Below are 14,967 nucleotides of genomic sequence, written 5' to 3' on the forward strand. Positions count from 1 at the left end.
CTGCAGCCTGAGGAGCGCACACGCATGCGTCCTGATACTCTTGTGATGAACGAAGGTCTTACGGGTATGGAACGACATGAGGGTGAGTAATTTGTGACAGAATTATACTTTTTGGATGAACTGTCCCTTTAACACTGATGGAGTATTTTTCGCAATACGCCGTCTTCTGAGGAAGCTCTGGTTTCCTGTCAGCAGCTTTCTTTTATTAGTCTAATTTTTTTCCTGAGATTTTGGCTGAGCTTATTTTAATGGGTCACTATCAGTTTCAAAATGTTTGAAGAATTGTTTTGCACAGTTGGGAAATTATTGTTGTGATTCTCATGTGCAATTGTGAAACTTCAGTATTGAACAACAGGGTGTTTTTTAAGAGGAAGAATTTATTTGTCAAAAATCACCTAATGACTTATGCCAAACATTATTCTAGAAAGAGTGCATAAGGGCATCATGTAGTGTGTGAACATGTCCAACACCCACTGCATGCATACACACGTAGCCTTTAGTAGTTTGAAAATGAATGTTTTATACTGTATTATGTGTCTCTTCTCTCTACGTTAGTCGTCTAATAGAATGCGGCCCAACCTGGACGAGGGAATCACGCTGTTTTCCACTCTTCTCAACAACAAACACTTCCTGGTCACCTTTGTTCACGCTCTGGAGCAGCAGAAAGACTTTGCCGTAAGAGACAGGTGAGTACAGAGAAACACAAACAAGAACAAGAACAGGATCCGAGCCCAGCCCAGCGCTCCAGCCACAGTCTGACAGCACAGCCGCTCTACAGACTACTGTTTATTCTCATGGTCTCGAACCCAGAAACCAATGCACACATCTGAAGAACTTAGAACGCAACATCAAGAACGTTTATCACTTCCAGAGAAACCTACAGTACAAGTGCAGAGCTTGCAGATGAATGCACAGAGCTCCCCAAAAGCACTGTAGACGTTTCATAGCAAAATAAATTATAGGTGTTTATAAAGTGCAAACTGAATAAAGTTACAGTAACAGCTGACACTCTACATGGTTACAGCTCAGCACTTGACATCTCGTGAGTAGCACTTAAAGCACGTCCTTATGCAGTCATGTATGTGCAACATCAGGACCCTTACGAAAAAGAAGTTTATTCAAGTGTGCTATTAGTATACTTCTTTTAAACTAAAAATAGGAAAGTATGCTTTTAGTTTACTTTTTATGTACTTCTCAGAAATGGGCTTTATGTACTCCTCAGAAATATACTTAAAATGCCATTTAAGTATACTTGACTTATACTTACAAAAAGTCTAAATATACTTTAACTTTACTTAAGTATACTTAATAAAATAAACTTGAAGTATACTACTTTTTGGTAAGGGGAATCACACTAAAAATGTCAAATATTGCTCTTAGAAAATGCTGTGAACAGCTACAATACTATCAGTCGCTATTGGGAAACCAGGCTCAGATTATGTGGTGCTGGCTGAATTCAGTGAGAAATGTTGGAGCTCATGTTGTGATCTATGACTTTTGTATCTGGTCAGTTTGAGACAAGAGTTACACCCTGCATTTGATCAGCGCTTTCTCTGTTTCTTTGACGGCCGTGTTGTCGTGTGTCTGGTGATGTGTCTCATGATGCGCACGCATTCTTTCATTGATGTTTAGGTGCAATCTGGCCTCTCTGCTCACTATTGCCCTCCATGGTAAACTGGAGTACTACACCAGCATCATGAAGGATTTGCTAGTGGATTTGATCGACGCTTCAGCCTCCAAAAACCCCAAACTGATGCTCCGGCGGACCGAGTCGGTGGTGGAGAAGATGGTCACCAACTGGATGTCCATCTGCATGTACAGCTACCTTAAGGTTTGTGCCCAAGTACACTAGACTGTGTGATTTAGCTGGAGCTGCTGGCTTCACTTCATCGACTGTAAGAGCGCGCTCGTAAGCGGTGCTGTTTATCTGGCCGTTTTTATGGGACGGTCGGGGGGCGGTCGGCGAACCGTTCTTCCTGCTGTTGTCAGCAGATCAACAAGGGCTCAACCGACGCCATCACGGGGAAGGCGCGCTACACGCTCAACGAGGAGTGGCTCCTGCGAGAAAACGTCGAAACCAAACCGCAGGTGAGCTCCAACACACACGACTGAGCAGTCTTTGCACCTGTGAAATCACACTGTTTGACCTCTCATGCCCTCCGTCTGCCTTCCAGAACATCCACGTGTCCTTCCAGGGCTTCGGTATGGACTCGGTGAGCGTGCGTGTGATGAACACGGACACCATCGGTCAAGTGAAGGACAAAATACTAGAGGCCTTTTACAAGAACCTGCCCTTCTCACAGTGGCCTCGAGAAGAGGATGTTGATCTGGGTAAATATCACTCACGCTGGACTCACTCCAGACACACTCACAGTAGCGGAGTCATTCTTCATGTGCTGTGCTTTTACGCTGTTATGATGAATGGTGAAATAGAGGTGTTTAGAGCAGACAGACTCCTTAACCATTGCATCAGACGAATCAGAACAGGGTAAGATATTAGTTTAAATTTCATTTAAATGTGGCTCCTTTCACACAGAGCAAGTGTGTGAGCTCTGAATGCTCATGAGATGTTGAGAAAACCAAAACCTGAATTTGACCACTCATAGATGGGACCAGTCTCGTCCAGCTTAAATGCATCCTAACGGACCTTGCATCTGATACGCTGTCAATAACACAACACAACTGACATGAGAGAATAAACACTCAATACTCCCTTTCACTTTAATAATTATTATAACTATAATACTTAATATTTTATAATTAGCTTTCCTAATTGAGAAAGCATTAAAAGCCAGGAAGGAAACTCTGTCTGCGGTTTTCTGAATAAATGAAGAATGTGATTCAGACTGTAGTAGTGATTATTAGGCGAGTGGTGCTTCACTGTGATTGGTCTGTCCCGCTCAGAGTGGTTCCCAGAGGGCCGCAGCAGCAGAATCCTGCAGGATCTGGACGACACGTCTGTCATGGAGGACGGCAGAAAAAAGCTCAACACCGTCTTCCACTATCAGGTGAGTGTGGGGAAAACCCATCAGTCACAAAAATGTAAGATTTACTCCTCCTCTGTTTGTTTATTGTCTAATTTGAATCCAATTTTCAGCTGCCATGGCTGTCAGAGTCAGTTGTTACACTGAATTCAGCAGATTTTTCCCCAAATTAGAGCAGAACATGTAAAAACTGGTTAATTCAGACAGAGCCAACATGGAACCCATGGACCAACTCTTTCAGGCCCATATCGTGCCCCACCATCAAATGCTGGTGATGTGACCCAGAGTGAAGCTCTTCACCCTAATGACCTCTGACCTGTCTCTTGCAGATCCCAGATGGAGCGTCACTGGCCATGAGCATGAAGGACAACCGAGAGAACACACTGGGCCGAGGTGACGATCACACTTACCGTACATACACACAAAACTCAAATATCCACAAGCTCTCGGTGCTCCTTAAGTCTTTTCCATGACCTTCTTTCTGTTGATTCACAGCTAAAGATCTGGACACAGAGAAGTATGTCCATCTGGTGAGTGTGCTGGACGTCTCTCACACACTAGAGTTCTCACATGTGTTCGCTCATCATCTGTGACACACCAATGATCAAGAGGCTGCTCAAACACTCTCTCTAGACAAAGACTGTTTGTCAAAGACATGCATGAGCTTTGATGCTGATGGGAAGGGCTGCTGACTGATGTGTGTGTATCTTGACTGATCTGGTTTCACGCTCACTTTCCGCACACTTCTCTCTGAATCTGAGCATTGTTGTCTGTCGCCGTTAGAGAGCTGACTTTGGTAATAACTGATTTAATAGCTTGATGCTGTGGTTCGTCCTCAGGTGCTGCCACATGATGAGCTGACAGAGAGCAGGAGGTCCCACAGACACAGTCACAGGAAGAAAGTGTTACCTGAGATCTACCTGACACGCCTGCTCTCCACCAAGGTAACGCTCAACTCAACGCCGTCAGATGCGAGGTGCTCTCCTGTCTGTGGATATACAAAGAGTCACAAGATTCCAGAGCAACAGCAATAAGCGTCAGTGCAGAATAGCCCACTGACCTCCCAGAGACTCGGGTCATGAGAACAGAGGACTGTGAAATGGGAGAAGCACAATCCAGAGCCTCCTCTCCAGTCCACACATACCACTCAATGAAACCATATCCTCCACTCAGAATGAGCTTTATTGCCAAGTACATGGCAGACAGAAGCTTCCAGAATATAACAATAAGACACAGATAATGGAGGTGAAATATAGGGTTCTGTGTAGAAGAGGCGGGGTTCATTTAGTGCGGAGGAGAGCTGACCAACATCTACAAATAGATTCTTGTGCAAGTCCCTCGTCTGTCCAGATGTAGCAGGGTATAACACAATCACCCACTGGACCCACCGTTTGCTCAATCCGGCCAGGGTCCTTCAGAGGTCGTGACCACATGATTATGACATCGTCAACATACTGTATGTTTTAAAGGGACAGGAGATGTTGGGGAAAGGTCATAAAAACGAATAATGATTGATCATGCTTGAGGTGAAATATGAGCAGTAATAACGGTGTGAATGTGTTTGTCATGCACAGGGAACCCTGCAGAAGTTCCTGGACGATCTGTTTCAAGCCATCCTCAGCATTCCTCCAGAGAAACCACCGCTAGCTGTCAAATACTTCTTTGACTTTCTAGAAGAACAGGCGGACAAGCGCGGCATAACCGACCCCGACACGTTACACATCTGGAAGACCAACAGGTACAGAACCATGAGCTGTTTGAAACTTCCTGCTGTCATTCTGCACAGTCCATCGCTTCATGTCTCATGGAAATGTAATAACTTGCTCTGCCACTGCTAGTTAATTGCTATTATTTTAATTAATTACTAATCACTAAGGTCACTTGATGTTCAAGCCCTCACCTCCAAACACTTGTCATGTAGAGGCACTTTTTACCTTCCATTCAGTTCCCTGTGGACGAAACAAGTCCCTACAGCACATTACAGAAGTCTAATGGGTCTGCTGTTGACTGACCACACTGAGAAAAGAAACGTGTGTGAGATACAGTGAGAATGATACGAGCACTAGCTAATAATAGCACGAGCAGTGCACTGGACAGGACTGACATCTGGGACAGGACTGTGATGTTCTCTGCGTGTCTCTCTCTGCAGTTTGCCCCTGCGCTTCTGGGTCAATATCCTGAAGAACCCTCAGTTTGTGTTTGATATCGATAAGACGGATCACATGGACGCGTGTCTGTCTGTCATCGCTCAGGCTTTCATTGACGCCTGCTCTCTCTCTGACCTGCAGCTGGGCAAAGTAAGAACACACACACACACACTTCATAACCAATACTGTGTGTCTATACGGCTGAAAGAATATAAACATGTTTCTGTCCATATATGGAAATGGCAGCTTTCATCACAGGAGCATCTCTTCATACGACATCAAAAGACAAAAGTCAAGTGAACTCTTTAAATGAGTGTTTTTGAGGGAGTGAGGGAATGACCATTGCGGTCAGATTCTCTCATGCTGCAGTGGTCTGCCATTGATACCTGAAGGTGTAGTCACCTTTGCGAGCAAAAATAGGTCCATTGTCTATTGTCATGTATGAAGCACAGCTCACACAGAAGTCACTTTCAAACCAAGCAGGCTGCTGGTGGCCAGCGCTGCAAAATCATGTGACCAACTTTGAGGATGATTGTTGGCATTCGCTCTTGAATGACTGGATATCACATGCAAAATTTCACAGAGCAAGGGAAGTAGAGATGAGAAACTTAGAGTACAAGTCACATTTATTTTCAGCTCAACCAGTCATCAGTTCAAACCAGTGTTCATTTGTCAAGAATTAATATAGTCTGAACCAAAAAAAAAAAAGGATATTGTAGCAGGTTTGATTTGCATATGTTTGCTGATAGTTAGCATACATCTGACTGAATAAAACCCTGACTGATTTGAAAAGAGTCTTGATTATCAATGACACATTATAATCTCTATGATCACAATCAAAACACTTGTCAGTACAGGAGATCAGTGGAGTAAATGATACAGCGTCATACACATTCTGCATCTGATCCATTGCTTCTTTATTACAGGATTCTCCCACCAATAAGCTGCTGTATGCCAAAGAGATCCCGGAGTATAAGAAGAGAGTACAGTGTTACTACAAGCAGATTCAGGAGATGGCGCCGCTGAGCGAGCAGGAAATGAACGCTCACCTGGCCGAGGAGTCACGGGTGAGCCGACTGCACACTTCTGATCATGCTGCCTCGTTTCTACACGGGCATCTGAGCTGTGAAACAGAGACCAGTTCATTTCACAATACACATGCTTTCATAGTAGTTTTACAGAAAATCATGATGTTAAAGTTTATTATATCTTAATATCTTCATGCCTTATAGTCACATTTAGCAGATTTGCGCTGGATGATTATATAGTTACATTATGAGATGATATATAAACAATCATGCAGTTGAGATTTGCATATCACTTTACGTGAGTATACTGTATGCAAGATTGGATATACTTAGAGCAGCTGTGTATGTTAATAATAATTCATTCTAATCACCTGCATTGTACATTTGACATATGCCAGAATACAGAAATATCAAGTACATATGAAATATATACGTTTGTGTACTTAAAAAGAATTTCTGAATGGTTTTTGCTGCAGAGATACAGGAATGAGTTCAACACTAACCTGGCCTTAATGGAAGTCTACAAGTATGCCAAGAAATATCGCAATCAAGTGAGTCATTCCTCCTACTGTCTGTCTTCACACCTGCAGTGGTGTAACGGTCCTGAACGTGTGTGAGCGTGCCGGCAGCAGGAGTCCATTCCTGAGCCTTGATTGAGCTCATTTCTGCTGACAGCTGTGCTCTGAATAGGGCTCATTTGACATGAAAGTTCAATTGCATGGGGGTTTGCTAAACAATGCTGATTATTATGAATGTGCAGTGCACTACACATGCTTGAAGGAGCTGGCTTGTGTTTGGATTCTCTCTCTCTTTCTTGTCGGTCAGAGAACTGCTTTTTTAACATGCAGATAGCACTGCATGTTCTCATTTCAAACTTTGATTCCAGAGTTTGACTCCCATCTCAAGGTCTTTTGCTGAATCTGCTCCCCTCTTTTTTTTTTTTTTTCATTTACCCCCCTTTTGCATAAAAAGCCCATTAATATTATAAAAAATAATCTGCAACAGATGCAACAACCTTTGGCCCATCACACTTTTGTGTTTACTCTTATCCTTAAAATATCTATTTTATGTGGAGCTTGACAGTAAAAAGCTAACATGTGGATTAAGCTTCAGTTTGGCTTGCTTGTTGAAAAGAACCTCTCCAAGTTTGTCATCTCGATTGAATCCCCAAACTCAGTCTACTACAGCAGCTTCTCGATTGAATAACTAAACTCAGTCTACTACAGCAGTTACACCCCAAACTCAATTTTTGAAGTTGGCTAGCCCCAAACTCAACATTCTACAGAAGCCACGCCCCAAACGCAACATTCTACAGAAGCCACACCCCAAACCCAGCCTTCTACAGTAGCCACACCCTAAACTCAACGGTCGACAGAAGCCACACCCCAAAATTCTTGCTTCTACACACTCCCACTATTCAACATTCTACAGTAGCCACGCCCCAAACTCAACATTCTACAGAAGCCACACCCCAAATCCTGCTACAGTAGCCACGCCCCAAATGGACTCTCTAACAGAAAAAACGCCCAAACCCAGCCTGCTACATTAGCCACAGAAACCCACTAACTCACTTTTGGCCACGCCCCAAACTCATGTTCTACAGAAGCTTACCACCCCAAACCCAGCCTTGTACAGTAGCTCCTCCACCCTAAACTCAATTCGACAGAAGCCACACCCCAAACCCAGCCTTCTACAGTAGCCACACCCTAAACTCAACGTTCGACAGAAGCCACACCCCAAACCCAGCCTGCTACAGTTGCCACGCCCCAAACTCAAAATTCTACAGAAGCTACATTGGCAAACCCAGCCTGCTACAGTAGCCAACCCACTACTCAACATTCTAGCAGAGCCACGCCCCAAACTCATCATTCTACAGTAGCCACACCCCACTACTCAACCTACAGTAACCCAAACTCATCTTCTACAGTAGCCACACCCCACTACTCAACATTCTACAGATGCCAGCGCCCCAAACGCAAAATTCTACAGAAGCCCACGCCCCAAACCCAGCCTTCTACAGTAGCCCACACCCTAAACTCACAACGTTTCGACAGAAGCCACGCCCCAAACCCAGTCTGCTACAGTAGCCACACCCCAAACTCAACATTCTACAGTAGCCATGCCCCAATCCCAGTCTGCTACAGTAGCCACACCCACGACTCAACATTCTACAGATGCCACGCCCCAAACCCAGTATGCTACAGTAGCCACACCCCAAACTCAACATTCTACAGTAGCCACGCCCCAAACCCAGTCTGCTACAGTGATTGCTACAGTAGCCACACCCACGACTCAACATTCTACAGTAGCCACACCCACGACTCAACATTCTACAGTAGCCACGCCCCAAACTCATCATTCTACAGTAGCCACACCCACGACTCAACATTCTACAGATGCCACGCCCCAAACTCAGCCTGCTACAGTAACCACACACAAACTCAGCTTGCTACATGACTTAGCCTGCCCATGAAATGAAACTGTTTCCTATATACAATGTGCACTGATTACAGCAAGCTGAAAGCGTTTGACTTCTGTTTGTCTCAACCAATCATGGAAAACATGGTCTCGGACTTGAGTCTGTACTCGAGTACTACAGCACTGCAGTTCTGAATGTTTTAGCTGCTGTATTTTAAAGCAAATAAATGGATAGAAACATCTAACTGATAACTTAAACTGTATATGTATGTGTGTGTGTGTGTGTGTGTGTGTGTCTCAGGTGGTGAGCGCGCTGGACTCGAGCCCGACGGCTCGACGCACTCAGCTGCAGCACAAGTTTGAGCAGGTCATTGCGCTGGTGGAAGACAACATCTATGAGTGCAGCAGTGAGGCCTGAGTCCACATTCGTTCCCCTGACCGCTGCCTCAAAAGACATGAAGCTCTGATGTCCATATCTGATCAAAACTGTCCCACATTTACTGAACCGATGTGGATAATCCAGTGAGAAGTGAGGGGGAAACGCCCATGTTTCACCGCTTGTTCTTGCTACAATGAGTTTGTTGATTTTCTATTGCTATAGTGTTCAACTATTGACTTTGAACTAGGAGTTTGTTCAATTAATTGTGGACTCCAGGGTCCTGAGGCCCTGCGGTCATGTGACGCACTGACCCCACACTCGGGGAGAGCCACTTATGCACTGGATTATACGAGACCTTCGCCATAGAAATATTTATAGCTGAATGATGATTTCAAAGTGTTATGTGAGTTATGTTTCTCTGATGGGATATTTGTGCCTGCGCTGTTCAACGGCAGTTCATTTTAATTCCACGATGCCTTGGACTACAAGTTACTATGATAAACATATAATAGGCTTGAACGAGACTGTTGCATTTGTATTAATTATTATTATTTGAAGGGCTTGGGTCTTGAATTGGTCCAAACCAAAGCGTGTGCATAATTTTTTGTAGATATTCTGCTGGAAATGTTTAAAAAAAAATTGGGAGAAAGAGGGACATTTTATCAATAAAGACAAACTTTACTAAAACATTGTGTAACATTCCCAGTTTTCTTGGTCATGTCTTTTAGTAAACATTTTTGGTTTTACATGAACTTTTATTCCTACTTTGCCTGTATATTTTGTAATCTGCAGGCAAATGCATGTCTTTACACATTAACATATTCAATCATAATTCTTCCACAGACGACATTTACATCTAAACATTCAGAGAACTGTTTCGCTGGGTGTGTGGTGAATCTCCTGAGGTCTCTTCTGGCTCCAGCACTCAGTCTCACATCGTCAACATCAAACTTTATAAACAAACGTCATATAGGTCAAAATCAGAACAGGACTTAAAAAAATCATATCTGATCATAACTAAATACTCATCTAACTGCTGGATAATCAGGCAGAACTAGTGGAACAGCTGTTGAGATCAAGTTACTAAACACATTACAAGTATTTTACACAATCACATGCTGCAGTATTATAGAGATCTGATTGGCCAGTTTTTACAAAACGTGTAAGATTCAAGGGCAGAAATAAGTAAAGTAGTAGATGTAGCTGCAGACTGGATGATTCGGAGACATATTTTGTGTTGGTCATGCGGGAGCCACCTGACTGGACGAGACCACCGAGGACTGAGTCTTACTGGAGGCCATCATGCTGGTCTCCTCCTCACCAAACGGGTTCTTTCCACAGCAGACCGTAGTGAGCATGCAGTTCCTGAACTGGACCAATGTAAACACATCCAGGGTTATGGCAAACAAACTTTCACGAGACACTCATGAAGTGGTTAACGTGGGCAGAGCTCGATGCTTTTTTATATATTCAGCAGATTTCAGCTGCCTGTTGTAGCTACTCTGTTAATTAAAACTACATTGTTGAATATTGAGGTTACGGATTTGGAATTTTTTGTTTTATTGGTGTATTGGCTGATGGGTTGGGGCGGAGGGGTTGGGGTTTGGGTTTCTTGCTCAAGGACACCTCAGTCGTGGTATTGGCGGCCCGAGACTCAAACCACAACCTTAGGGTTAGGAGTCAAACTCTCTAACCATTAGGCCATGACTTCCCCCTGATAGTTAATACAGCTCCTCGAATTGGATGATCTGAGCAGTATTTCATGGTGATATACAGTCATGTGACTTCCTGTATGAGTGAGTCGTTGAATTATTCACTCAACATATTTATTCAAAAACACTGATTCATTCAGGAATCAATGAAAGAGCACTTCTGTGTGTTGCTTGAATAGTTCTGCCATGTCTTTCTTTAGAACTGTTTTTACATTTACGTAATATTGTAGTAGTATACTTAGTATGTAGTACATGATTTAGAACGGTCTCACCTGTCTGTTGAGTATGATGTAGATGACAGGGTTGTAAAGTGCTGCACTCTTAGCAAAGAAAGCAGGTATCGTCATGACTATAGGACCAAACTCCGCCCCCTGATTACCAAAGATGTACCAGGCCACGCTGGCATACGGCACCCAGCACACTAAGAACGAGATCACCATGACAACCACCATACGTGTCACTTCCCGTTCAGCCCTCTGGGTCGTCTCTGACTCCTGCTGCTGAGCAGCGGCCTGACGACAGAAAACAAATGACAGAAAAGAATGATCTATGTGGTGTTTGTGGTCCTGGATGCTGATTGGTTCAGTGGTACAGCTGTGTCGACAATAAACGATATGGTTATGATGTGAAACACCTGCTTGTCACTGCACGGCACCAATAGAGGTCAACTATTAACCTCACATCAGGAAGTAGACGTCCTTTGTGTAGCAACTGCTTTAAAAAAGCACTCTAAGTCTCTGCTTGTTTGTTACATATGAATCGTTCATTTAAAATGGAAAATTATGCATTTTTTGTCCATACAACCAAAACTTTATGGCTACCAACATTCTTCACAATATCTTCTGATTTCTACAGAAGAAAGACATACAGGCTTGTGTGTGTGTGTGTGTGTGTGTGTGTGTCTTACCGCACGGACAGTGCAGAGAAGGCGACTGTAGCAGAAGAAGATGATGAGCAGAGGGATGGAGAAGTGCAGGATGAACATGTAGATGACGAACGAGGTGTTGTTGATCTCAGGTTTGGGAGTGTAGTAATCTATTCCACAGGAGCACTGCATTCCCTCTGGAATATACCTGCACACAGTCACATGACCCCAGACCTCCAGTCAGGACATCAGTATGCTCGTTAGCTCACTGTCCCAGCTTCACATTTCACTGACGAATGGATAAAGCTCTGTGTTTTGCTGAAGACTGTGATGCAGTACCTGGACCAGCCCAGCAGGGGCGGCACGCAGCAGGTGAGGGCCATGACCCAGGTGAAGCCCACTCCCACGATGGCGTGCTTCTCTCCGAAACGAAACGTTGTCATTGGCTTACACACCACGATATAACGCTCGACAGCCAAAACCACCAGAGACCACAGTGCGATCTCACCTGACAAACACAGAGAAGCCGTCGATCACTTCAGCTCCGAACGTACAGTCTCCTCATAGAGAGGATTGTTTATTTCAGAATCCTGAATGGTTCTGGTTTCAGTGTTTTGTTGTGGTAATACACCTGCTGCAGTCAGAATGCAGAACTACTCTAAACTGATATATGTCACACTCAGGTGATGCATGTAGCCATGGTTCCCTGGACACTGCGTCTCATTGCCTGTTTAGGTCTCCCTCAGACGAAGAAGTCTACAGGCGTCCTCGTAAACTGGCGGTCACATTGATTTTAAAATCAGCATATGTTAAAGACAGTACAGCAATTACTACCTAGATGTATAATTAGTTTTTGCATTATAGTATAATGAGACTTGAGAGTGAAATGTGGTCGATGGTCTTGATAATATTATCACACTATATATACACATATTAAACATTTTAAGCAATCTAACTAAAAAAATCTTACTTTAAATCTGTATTACTGCACGCTTAATTGTAATACATTAAAACATCTATTATAGCTATGAGTAGTGAGAATTACAAAAAAAAAAGATAAAACATTAAGATTTGCACAAAAAAGACAATGTAACAAGATAGGCTCGAATTGTATTAGTGAAATGTGATCCTGACATATACCGTATTTGTGAGAATCAGCCAAATTGACATCACACTGTGCTTCTGATGAGCAGCGTTTGTCTGCAGAGATGAAGTACTCACCTCCCAGCGTGGCGAAGAAGCCTTCGATGTTGCAGCCGCTGACCCCCAGGACGAAGTAGCCGTGCAGGGCGGTGTAGAGGGTGACGGTGAAGCCGCCCACCACCATGAACAGGTCGGCCACGGCCAGATTGAGCAGGATGTAGTTGAGCGGCGTGCGCAGCTTCTTGTGCTGCACGGTGACGTAGAGCGTGAGGGAGTTGACGGGGAATGAAGTGATGATGAGGAAGAGCATGTACGCCGCCAGGAGCGAGTACTTCCACGGCTCTGCCAGGTAGTACTGCGGCTCCTCAAACGGGCTCCGCACCAAACCCGTCTTGTTGGACATGGGCACGTAGAAGTTCGGACCTTCCGTTCCATTCATGTTTGGTTCACTGGTCCAGGGTCACAGAGGAGAAAGCCGATAGATGAGAGTGAACCTTCTCTTCAGTAGAAAGCGGGATCTGCTCTGCGGGACGCGAGCGCCTCTCTTATATGCCCCCCATGTGCTCAGATTAAGTGCAGATGAGAGATTACAGCGAGGTGCTGCAATTTGGAGGAAAGGAGTTACAGGCAGATTGGGGTCAGAGAGGCCTAATAATCCACAAGGTTAAACGGCCGCAAGACAACAGCAACAGACCCATAACTTTAAATAAATGATGTGTCTCTCTATAAGGGCCAATTCACAAACTCCAACAAAAACCACAAGCGCAGTCGTTGGGTTTTATTGGGTCTGTGTTTTGTTTGCCAACATTTGAAATCCATCTGTGTGTTTGTGGTCTTTGTTGTTCCATGGGTCTTTATCCACTACTAGACCTCAGAAAGCTGCTCTGATGAAGCTCAACCACACACGCTTCAACTTTATAACACACGATTACTTACACAATGACAAAAACAATGAGTGCTGCTGAAATAATGCTGCAGGGACACAAGCGGGGTGGGACTTAGAGTTCATTTACTAACCGTCAAACACTGCTAATACCTGCTCATGTTTCTGCTGTTGCTTTCCCACTGATGATTCCCATGGAGGAAACTGGCTCTTGTTAGTTAAACTGACATTATTCAAGACTAACATGATGGAAAATGACATTGAGGACAGAAAAACAACAACAACAACAACAACTATAAAGTGATTCTGTAATCAAACAATATTCCAAAGAAAACATTACAAACAAGAATTTCTGAAATATTTAATGGGGACATGGCAATAATATTTCCTCAGACACTATTAGTGAAATTATACAAAACATACTCATATAGTTCACTTATTTGTAAAAACTAGTATGATTTCCGACTTTTAAAAATAATAAATGAAGACACTGATCATGGGCACATTGTCTGAGTGCTGCAGAGACATGCAGTGAATTAGAGACTGAAACCACCAACAGCACAATAACATGCAGACGACACGTCACTGTGTGTTTTTGGGCCTTTTCCTTCTCATTCTTATCATTATATGTGTGTAAATGTATGTCTGTAATTTAATGTTACCAACGTGTTTACAATGTTATTTTTATTCTTTTTTTTGTATTGCCGATAAAGGCATTTGAATCTGAATGTCTGTGAGATGGACTAGCCATTCGTCCAGACACTTGGGTTGAACCACCTTACAGGATGGATGATGGGATTATGAAAATGAGAAACTGGTATTGAGAGTGATGGTCATTACTGTATGTGGAGACTTTGAGCTCATGACGTCAAACACAAAATGTTGATTGGATCAGATTCTGTGAACATGACAAGAAAATGAGATAAAACTGGCTTAAAGAAAAATCAGCAACATTTCTTTATGATTTCCATCGCTTAAGGAAGGTTAAGGAAAACAGTCTGACACCGTGGTGTAATGAGCACACTCGCACCCTAAAGAGAGCAGCCCGGAAAATGGAGCGCAGCTGGAGGAAAACAAAACTAGAGGTATTTCGTATTGCTTGGAAGGAAAGTAACCTATCCTACAGAAAAGCATTAAAAAACTGCTAGATCTGATTACTTTTCTTTTTCGTCTCTTTTAGAAGAAAACAAACATAACCCCAGGTATTTATTCAATACAGTGGCTAAATTAATGAAAAATAAAGCATCAACAAGTGTTGACATTTCCCAACATCACAGCAGTAATGACTTTATTAACTACTTTACTTCTAAAATCGATACTATTAGAGATAAAACTGTAACCATGCAGCCGTCAGCTACAGTATCACATCAGACAGTGCGCTATAGATCCCCTGAGGAACAGTTCCACT

At 43.4% G+C, this 14,967-nt stretch overlaps 2 protein-coding genes across 2 annotated transcripts in view; one reads left to right on the plus strand and one right to left on the minus strand.

Moving 5' to 3' along the window:
* Positions 1–9,421, plus strand: part of LOC109111810 (plexin-D1-like) — a 77,951-nt gene extending 68,530 nt beyond the window's left edge. Inside the window, 14 exon segments of the mRNA XM_042762986.1 lie at positions 556–686; positions 1,633–1,835; positions 1,957–1,984; positions 1,986–2,088; positions 2,175–2,331; positions 2,905–3,008; positions 3,314–3,377; positions 3,480–3,514; positions 3,824–3,928; positions 4,559–4,722; positions 5,134–5,281; positions 6,058–6,198; positions 6,636–6,710; positions 8,879–9,421. Of these exon segments, the coding sequence (XP_042618920.1) occupies positions 556–686; positions 1,633–1,835; positions 1,957–1,984; positions 1,986–2,088; positions 2,175–2,331; positions 2,905–3,008; positions 3,314–3,377; positions 3,480–3,514; positions 3,824–3,928; positions 4,559–4,722; positions 5,134–5,281; positions 6,058–6,198; positions 6,636–6,710; positions 8,879–8,995 (1,575 nt within the window). The 3' untranslated portion in view covers positions 8,996–9,421.
* A 287-nt stretch (positions 9,422–9,708) lies between these two features.
* Positions 9,709–14,644, minus strand: LOC109111814 (rhodopsin-like). The gene is made up of 5 exons (XM_019124803.2): positions 12,755–14,644; positions 11,873–12,041; positions 11,576–11,741; positions 10,941–11,180; positions 9,709–10,326 (listed from the first exon to the last, which is right to left on the minus strand). Exons 1-5 carry the CDS (start codon positions 13,113–13,115, stop codon positions 10,198–10,200), a joined length of 1,065 nt encoding a protein of 354 aa, XP_018980348.2. The 5' UTR covers positions 13,116–14,644; the 3' UTR covers positions 9,709–10,197.
* Positions 14,645–14,967: the final 323 nt, after the last annotated feature.

The sequence above is a fragment of the Cyprinus carpio genome, chromosome A8 (genome assembly GCF_018340385.1).
Source record: "Cyprinus carpio isolate SPL01 chromosome A8, ASM1834038v1, whole genome shotgun sequence".
Classification (NCBI taxonomy): domain Eukaryota; kingdom Metazoa; phylum Chordata; class Actinopteri; order Cypriniformes; family Cyprinidae; genus Cyprinus; species Cyprinus carpio.